Below are 9,958 nucleotides of genomic sequence, written 5' to 3' on the forward strand. Positions count from 1 at the left end.
TCGCATCAGCAGTCTGCAATTGCCCCTCTGCCACCCTCACCAGTTATTCTGAGGTCCATACCATGTGTCATCCTAGCACCGTTTCCTCTAGAAACAGGTCTGGGGAAAATAGAAATATAATCAGGAAAGGACATCTCTTGTGTGAACTATGGAAAGAAAAAAAAGTGCATCTCCAACCAATAGGCACAAAAATGATAAAGTGCAAAGACAATCATCTCTTCAAAACCCAGTTTCTGAGATGTCATTCATCCATAGTTCTGACTTCCTTATTCTTTTCCTCAACAGAATTCTAGTCTTGAGTTTTCATAGCTATTTGCCTCTCCAAGCCCTTTGAGATCTGAATTTGAAAAGCAATACATTTGAAGGTTGTGCCCTACTTCGCTGCAGTTCTGTCTTCCTTTAGGTCTTACATTATCACCTGTTCCCTAGGAAAACAATTCTCCCTGAGGCATGAGACTTGGACCATCTTGGAGAAACATGGGTCACCATGACAATATGTCTTACGGGGCCATGTCCCTGATGAGGGACAGTTCTGCTGATAAGAGCTGGCGACTATCGCCACTGTTGGCTTTGGGGCCCGAACTGCTCAAGCTCTGCCCTATCCTGCCACAAACTATTCTAATTCCATCATGAATTGTCAGGTCTGCTGAAGGGGATGTGGAATAGGCTATGCCTGCCCAGAAGCAACAGGAAAACAGGCCTAACAGATACCCAAAGATAAGAAGAAAGTGACTGTGGAACAGGAAGCTAAAGGACCAGGTGAGCATCTCAAAGAAAATGTGTCATTATGCAGGCCCCTCTTCACTCCTTACAGTTCTCAGATTATTCATAAGGTTACAAAGCTCTTGACTTTCCCTAGGTGTCCAGGCTGCTTAAGTTCTGGCAAATCTTAATTACTCAGCGTCTCATAGTGAATGCCCTGCTGTGATTTCTTAGACCTATGTTTTTACAACTATGGAAATGGTAAGCAATGAATGTTTTTAAATTTTTCTCTAGTGTAAGTATATTCTCAGGTATAGAAATGTTTTCATCTCTTTTCTTTACAACTGAATCCAATGGTGACATACTATGGAATATGGGGTGATACTTTAACCCATGATTAAATGTGTAAAAATTGATGAAAGATGGATAATTAGCCTTTCTTTGACATTTCTTTGGGTTTGGAGACTTTGAACTTTTTTCTAAAGTTTTTCATTAAATAAGTAATAGGTTGCTGCAAATGACAGTCAGCCAATTGTTCTGCAGAACATGAGATCCTAGTGCTTCTGTTAAACCATGTTAGGTCCTCATCCAAAGTCTCTCCTTCCCCCTTTCCCCTCTACTTTCTTGTCTCTAGCAAACACCATTTCATTCTCTTCTACTTTGGAATCAGCATTTTTAGCTCCACATACGAAGGAGCACATGCAGTCTGTCTTTCAGTGCTAGCTAATTTCTTCCATTTTGCTGAACTGGTAGTTTCCCTCTTTTATATAGTTTAACAATATGCCATTGTGTGTGTGTGTGTAAATGATTACATATATTATATATAATCACATTTTCTCAGTCAATTATTACGTTTCTTGTATGTGTGTGTGTGTGTGTATGCTTGTGCTTGTGTATGTGACTATGGATGTAAATATGCCAAAGGAAACTTCCTCTCTAATGTTGGTCCTCACCTTCTGCCTTGTTTGAGACAGTGTTTGTTGCTCACTAATGCAAACACCAAACTAGCTCACCTATGAGCTTCTGGGGTGGCCCCTGTCTACACTTATCTCTCTGAAGACACACCACTAAGATTGCAGAAGCATGGTGCTCTCCCAACCTTACATGGATCCTAGAGATTTGAACTTAGTTCCTTCTTCAAAAGTATGGTGTTCTCTCAGCTCTGCATGAATCCTAGAGGTCTGAACTCACATCCTTCTACTTGATCCACATACACTTTACTCAGTGACCCATGTCCCTGTTCCCTATAGTCCTGTCTTGAAGAACAAAGGAACCGATTAAACACCACAAATATTATGTATATTTCAGCAAGAAACAAATAATTATGCAAGTATGTCTTTCTGATGTGGACTTTATTTTCTTTTGAATATCTCCATGTAAGTCAGCTGTATACATGGTGAATCTAGTTTTATCGCAATAAAGATCTCCACACTGTCTACCAGAGTGGCTATATTATTTCTCATCCCAACAACCACAATAAGATTCATTTTTTTTTCCACATCATTGCCAGCATTGGCTCTTTTTCTGGCTCAAGAATGGCTGTTCTAACTGTGCTTATATGATACCTTATCATGGTTCCACGTTCATTTCATAGAGATATGTTTAAGTAGGAATGTCATAAAACTCTGAAGGTCTGCAAAGTTATTGGACAGGGCAGAAATTTAAGGAAAAACTTAAAAAGCTAAGAAGTGGTAAGAGGTAGGAAATGACCTTGTTATGCTTAAGGGAATGTATTCCTGGGCCTAAAGCCAAAGCTACTATGTCTATATATAAACAGACAAAATTGGGTGTGATTTTGAAATATATAGTGAAAAACTCTGCCTTTCGTCAGCTGTCAACACTTAACTTTTTGTCTCATTTCCATGGATGATCTACAAGACCGAAGTGAAGTTTGCTCCCACAGCAGGATTATTTGTGTTTATACCAAGCCCACCGTATTTCAGATGCATGATCTTTAAAAGAAAATATTATCTTTCTATATTAGCTGTAAATAGAGATACAGGTATTTTTGTTCATTGTGCTGTTGTGAGCACTGTCAGCACTAAACAAACATTCAGAGCCTGCTACAGGCTGCTATGTTCCACTGGTATGTCTTCCTTACATGCCAGTGACTTCAGTTGTCCCCACATATGGACCTACTATATCATTTGCTAGGGAGTTAATGTTCCTTTTGTGTTTATCCAAAGAAGAACTGAGGAAAATTGAGAACCAGGTGATCTTAGCTTTCTCTGGAAAGTGTTTCTGTTGGAGGGCTCTGATAGTGTGTCTTCAGGTGACACACTATCAAATGCACTGTTACTTCCTGTGCAACAGCATCCTCAGATTCCCAGAAATGGCCTGTGAAAGTTTCCCATATGTAGCATGCAGGAGTTTGGAGCTGATTATGAATTCAGGAAGGTTTGCTGATGTAAATAGCCAAACTGGATCAAGAGACATTTTTTATATTTTCAGGTCCATATGCCCATGGAATCACAAAGTTATTATAAAATAATAAATTGTTTCACTCTGTGGACAAATTACCTTCAACAAGGAAATGTATTCGGAAGGTTTCTCAAGACACACACACACACACCACTATTAATTTCTACTTAGAATTTAAGTCACCAAGTAAGAAGAGTGCATTTCAAGATATTGTCAACATGTTGGTTAAAATGTCAGGCTCCTCTGTCCTGTCACATTCTGACAGCATGGTGAAGCCCTGATATCATGAAAGTTCTGGAGTACAAGCAGGAAGAAATAAGGGGTTCCCAGAAGCAAGAGCAAACAGATTTAAAAAAAAAAAAAAAGCACAGTTAAACATGAGGTTAGCACCCATGGGGCCCAAACAGCCTGAAGCAAATGAAGCAAACTGAATCCTGTACTGGGGAGTCCAAGTCGGACAGTCTCATCACAAAGCAGATTGCAGAGAAGGGAGGAAAACAGGACCCAACTCATATCATGGGTCAGACTTGCCTTGGCTGGAGGAAATGTCCTTGACCACGCTGGATAGCAGCAGGATTTTGTTGTCAGCCTCAGGAGAGGGTGAGGAGAAGTGACTCCAAGGAGCGGTGGGGAGTTGGGACGATAGCCACCTTTGAGCTCTGGAAGCTGGCTTTTCTTGAAGTCTGCAGATAATTTCAGTCATGGTGGGCTTCAGGGGGGAAGTGGCATCAACCCATCTGAAGTGAAGGAGAGAATGGGATTGCTGTGTCCCTTCCCACTCTCCTTTTAATTCCAATATTTCTATTCCTCTCTGTTTCCTCGCTATGGACAAGTTGAAATTTTAACTCGGTTTCATACAGTGCTGCCATCAAATGTAACAAAAATTACATTTGCATTTGCTTCAGGTTTTTTAATTTTATAAAACATGTATCTGAATGAAGCTATGTAAGATGATTATAGATCCACACATACAAACAAAACTGAGATCCATTCTACTGATGTTTGGTGGGAGCTTATTGCATCTTAGCCACTGCTGAGTACAGTGTCTAACTGTTTACAGGGAACAGTGTACGATGTTACACGAAGATGGGGCAATAACAGCGTGTTTCTTGGTAAACCTCTCATCACTCTGGCTTCTTCAGCATCTGAACTTACCCACCTTGCTCTGAAGGGCCTGCCAGCCTGTCCTAACTCTCAGGAAAGTATCTAGTTCATTATTTCACTGATTTCCAAATTGAGTTTAATGGATATTTGGGGGTACATTTTACCCCCAAGATTGAGGTAGGAAATAGTATGAACCTCATCATCCAACTTTCTCAGTAGAACTTCCTAAAATCAATCTGCTTCAGGAAGAGCTTTTTTTTCTTTCCAACTTTCCTGTTCAAAATCGATTTCTTCTTCTTGATTAGGACAGGCATAGCTTGAGTATTGCGGTCTGAAAGGGCCCCAGAGTGTAAATTAGTGTCAGGGTCAATCAGAATTGAAACAATGAAGGACAGATAAGGAGGTAGCAAATTCTCCTGTGAGCTCATCGAGTTGTCAGCTAATAGATCAATACAAATAGTTCTGATGATAGATTACTGTGTAATTTCTGCATATAACTAATAAAAAGTTGAAACAATTTGGTGCTGTTCCCATAGCAAAGCAAATTTTATTCTCAGAGCCATCGGTGGCACTTTGGAAGATTTAATTTTTCTCAGTGTTTAGAGTTCCACAGTGAGATGCAAGAATAGAATTGTTGCTGAAATCTTTCTCATTTGGGATAATATGTAGTCATGGTTTCATATAAGAATAAAAATATTCAATCCACATTAAAAAAGATAGCTTTTCAACAAAATTTTAATATTGTAAATAATATAATTTTCCAAACGTTGAAAGATATTTATACTGTTTGGGCTAAATGTATACTAATTATGCAATATGTAGAGAAAATCTTTTATGAAGCACTTGTAATTCTAAAAATTCAGAAACAAACAAAAGAGCACATAGATAGATACAGAGAAATCAATAAAAGAATAAAAATAATAATCATGGATTGCACATCCTGTGATATACTGGGTGTTGGTATTACTATTTGCATTAATTTACATAATTTAAAACAGGTATTAATGGATATATTAATAGAATCAATATTTAGATGCCTCAAATAGATGGAGAGGTGACGTGTTGGTTTCATTTAGATTAGTATTCCCCATGAGCTAAGATTAGGGTCCTTTAACTATGTAAGTGTCTGGTTAAAATGGTTAGCAACCTGATGTATCACATTTTCAAATTTATTTGAGGAAGAAATGTGACACGCATAAATCCCACTGATCATGGAAATGATCATGCCGAGTATATGATGCTAAGATAATCCAGATTCATAACTTTTCCAGCAGTCTCTTGGAGAAGTCAGGTCTCTGGCAGTGTTGATAGGAGACCAGGGAAGCTCAGTAGCATGGTTAACTTGAGCAAAATGAACTCTTACCTTGTAGGCTACCATTTTATTACATAGATTTGGTGGCTTAGGGTGATATTTATTTCTCAGATTCCTTCATGTTAGAAGTCTGAAATCTGCACTACATGTGTTAAGTCTAAACACCAAGATACTAGGAGAGTTCTGATTCTTTCAGAAGCTCTGGGACGATAGTTCCTTTGTCAGGTCTTCCAGCTTCTGGTAGCTGCTGCTGTTCCTTGGTCTTTAAGACCAGTCACATCTTCAAATCCCTGAGTTCTGTCTTCATGCTCTCTTCTCATCTGTAGGTCGGCCTCAGATTTCCTGCTTGTCTTCTTTAAAAGTCTCTTGTGATTGGATATAAGGGCACCTAGTTAATTCAGAACAGTCTCTATATCCGGTAATTATTAATTTAAATTATTTACTTCAATCACACTCTCAAAACATTTCAGTCACAGGAAGCAGGGATTAGAACAGGCAAAGCATTTTTGTTTTAGTTCCCCAATAAGCTTAGCTATAGCTGTTTTTCAGGGAGTGTGTGCACACTTGTGTATTCATGTGTGTGGTTCACGTGTGTGTATGTGTGTGTGTGTGTTCATGTGGCCATGTGGATATAACATGCAGATTCTAAACATTTTTTTTACACAAAATCTATGTTTTCTAACATAGTTTCTTGAACTCTTGACTTCAAGCTTCCTGCCTCACCCTCTTGCCTACGTAGAACAGGTATCGCCACTCTGGCATGGGCATCCAGTAACACTAGTTTTAGGAATGACAGACTATGATTCTGGTACAGGAAAGACTTTTTTTTTTAACTGAAGCTCTTTCCAAAGATGCCTCATGTGCACACTGGGTTATTTTTCCCTTTGTAGTGAATCCATTTCACACCACTACTTCCTGCTGTGCTGTCTTGAAATGCAGCTTCAGCAATCACTGAGTTCTCTCGACCTTCTAGTCACCTTCTCTTCAGTGACAAGCCCCAAGGATTCACCTTGGTGTCCTTTTATTATTTCATTCATCAAACATTGTGAATCATTGTGTAAAGTGCTCTGGGGCTTGAGATCTTGCAATTGTTCCTGAGGAAAGACAGAGAAGGGCATCTCATAGATTTTAAGTATTGTTAAAAACCAATACTCAAAATACCAAAGCTCCTTCTGAAGTCTCTCAGCAAGCCTTCACTGAATACAAGATGTAGTTGAGGTCATTAGTTACCAACTAGCATCTTCAAGTCTGAGAACTTTTTCCTTGAAACTCAGAAGTAAAGTAAGGCGGGAAATATATAACAAGAATTGGTGGTATGGGGAATCATTGAATGTCAGTGGGTTTATAACCTTTTTGAGGATGTTCTGGCTTTGACACACCTATGTTTTAGTCTTTTTATTCCTGTTGCTTTTGCAGGCATCCAAGTAGACGGACGCTATGAGAAATTTAAGTGGAAGCCGTGTGGAGGAGTTCGTCTTGGTGGGCTTTCCTACCTCGCCACCCTTCCAGCTACTCCTCTTGGTCTTCTTCTTTGCAATTTATCTGTTGACCTTGCTGGAGAATATACTCATTGTTTCTACAATCTGGCTCACCCCAAGCCTTCATCGCCCCATGTACTTCTTCCTTGGTCACCTCTCCTTCCTGGAACTATGGTATATCAATGTTACTATTCCCAGACTCTTGGGAGCCTTTCTTACCCAGGATGGCAGAGTCTCATACATAGGTTGCATGACCCAGCTCTACTTCTTTATTGCCTTAGCCTGCACTGAATGTGTCCTGTTGGCAGTAATGGCCTATGACCGCTACCTGGCCATCTGTGAACCCCTTCGTTATCCCAGCCTCATGCCTCCCAGCCTGGCCACTCGCCTTGCCGCTGCTTCCTGGGGAAGTGGTTTCTTCAGCTCCATGATGAAGCTACTTTTCATTTCTCGACTATCCTACTGTGGGCCCAATCTCATCAACCACTTTTTCTGTGATATTTCCCCACTACTCAATCTCACCTGCTCAGACAAAGAACAAGCAGAGCTAGTAGACTTCCTGCTAGCACTGGTGATGATTCTGCTACCTCTGGTGGCTGTGGCCTCCTCATATGCTGCCATCATTTTAGCCATTCTGAGGATCCCTACTGCTCAGGGACGCCACAAAGCCTTCTCCACCTGCACCTCCCATCTGGCAGTGGTTGTCATCTACTACTCCTCCACTCTCTTCACCTACGCACGGCCTCGAGCCATGTACACCTTCAACTATAACAAGATCATCTCTGTGCTCTACACTGTCATTGTACCATTCCTCAACCCAGCCATCTACTGTTTAAGAAACAAAGAGGTGAAAGATGCCTTCAGAAAGACCATGCTGGGAAGATGCCACCATCCTAGGGAAGTTCCAGATTGACGCGTGACAGATCCCAACAGAGGGGGAAAGAAGTCTTATTGAGGATTTGACTAGTCATCACAGAATGGCCTTATAGGGAAGATCCAGGAATTCTTGTAACTATTTGTAAGGACAACAAGATGATTAGAAAGTTTAATATTTCCAGTTATAGAAAATCCCGTGTGGCAAGGTGTCATTGATTGGAGTAAAGGAGGTTTTTCCTCTTTATTTTTTCTGTTTTTGAAAACAGATTTTGTTTTATCCAATATAAGTTGTTACTGTTTCCCCTTCTACTCCTTTAAGTTTCTCCTCACCCCCTCCCATCTGGTTCTACTCCCTTTCTGTCTCTCATTAGGGAATAAAGAGGCATCTAAGGGATAATAAAGAATAAGATAAAACAAAAACACACCAGAATAGGACAACACAAGCAGGGATTAGAAAACAGTGCATCCAACTACATCCAAAAAAATACAGCTTAACATCAGTGATAGACATCACCTCTGCATAAAAGCATAGAAAAATATATTCCAAGTGAACGGGCCTAAGAAGAAAACCAGTGTAGCTGTTTTAATATCTGAAAATATCGACTTCAAACTCAAACTAATTGGAAGAGACAGGGAAGGACACTACATACTCATCAAGGAAAAATCCACCATTGCAATTCTTAACATCTATGTACCAAACACAAGGACACCCAAGTTCACAAAACATAAAAAATAAATCATGAGTCTTTGTTAGAATATCAAACACAAAACATGATTCTTTCCTTAGCCATTTTAGCCTAGTTTTCATACTTGCTACTCATATATATTTGCTCTCATTAAACAAGAGGAAGAGCCAGACAATGTGATCTCATGTGATTATTCATTCCTATTGTCTGATGAGAATATTCTCATTGCTTTGCTTCAGCAATGGAGGTTTTTACCATGTATTAATTGATGTTAATAGGCTTCTTACTATTTTTTCAGGTTTTTTTTCCAAATAGTCTATATTATTTTAACAAGTGTACATTTAACTGAAATGTACTGTGCAAATGGGTTGCTGTTAATTCCCTTTCGATTTATAGAAGAAATAACAAACAAAATATGGCTCAGGAGAGGACCCAAGTTCAATACCCAGAATGCACACACGTGGCTCAATCTTGTCTTTAACTAAGTTGTGAATACCTTCTGGGCTGGGGTGGAACCTTGTATGTACTTCTCCTTCTCTATGCTGAATATTTTGTTTTCGTTCTCTGTCTTGTCCAAACCTTGGGCATGCTATCATATCCTCTGTGCATTCATATGTGCATTTTCCCTGTTATGGCTGGAAAATGCTGTTTCCTGGAAGTCATATGTTACATCTCTGATTCTTATGAAATTTCCACATGTTCTGCATAGATCCCTGAGCCTCGATGAGAGGAGTGTAATGTAGACACCCCATTTAGAACAGATCATTCAAGTGACCAACTCCTGGTATGGAAGTTTTATTTAACAGTGTACATTGTATAGTTGGGAAAGCACACACACACACACACACACACACACACACACACACACACACACTATAGGTAAAACCATTTAAACTCCTTTTTTATAATTACACATTCTAAGAAGCTTCTACAGTAGTAGATTTACATGTAACTTTTTGTTCTTATAAATTAAACACTAGCCAAGCTCCCAAGAGAAACCTGTGATTTTTGCAAACCTCAGGTCCTGTTTTCCTGGTCACTGTCTAAGTCTGCAATTCACAAGAGGAGACAGACGCGGGTGTGACTTCCATAGGACACTGTGCTTGCAGCTCCAGTGGCCACTGCTGAGATTATTTGATTTCACTTTGCTTTACACTTGATGTTGCTCTGTTTCACTCTGAATGTAGGCTGAGGGAGGCTCCCTGAGATAAGAGAGAAGTAAAAAGGCAGAGCAGAGGGAAGTAACACACCCTCCAGGAAGTCTCCTTTAGAGCAATGACACTTCTCATCATGACTGACTATAAAAGACCTTACATTAGCAAGAAAATATGGATTGTATGATGTTTATTCCTTACAGAAAGAGCAGACATGTTCATCTA

The 9,958-nt window shown here is 39.7% G+C and overlaps 1 protein-coding gene across 1 annotated transcript; it reads left to right on the plus strand.

Annotated features, from left to right (window-relative positions):
• The first annotated feature begins 6,976 nt into the window (after positions 1-6,976).
• Or6p1 (olfactory receptor family 6 subfamily P member 1) lies at positions 6,977-7,930 on the plus strand. Its single transcript, XM_050143002.1, has one exon. It carries the CDS (start codon positions 6,977-6,979, stop codon positions 7,928-7,930), a length of 954 nt encoding a protein of 317 aa, XP_049998959.1.
• Positions 7,931-9,958: the final 2,028 nt, after the last annotated feature.

The sequence above is a fragment of the Alexandromys fortis genome, unplaced genomic scaffold (genome assembly GCF_014885135.2).
Source record: "Alexandromys fortis isolate MF-2015 unplaced genomic scaffold, M_Fortis_MF-2015_v1.1 scaffold_51, whole genome shotgun sequence".
In the NCBI taxonomy this organism is placed as follows: domain Eukaryota; kingdom Metazoa; phylum Chordata; class Mammalia; order Rodentia; family Cricetidae; genus Alexandromys; species Alexandromys fortis.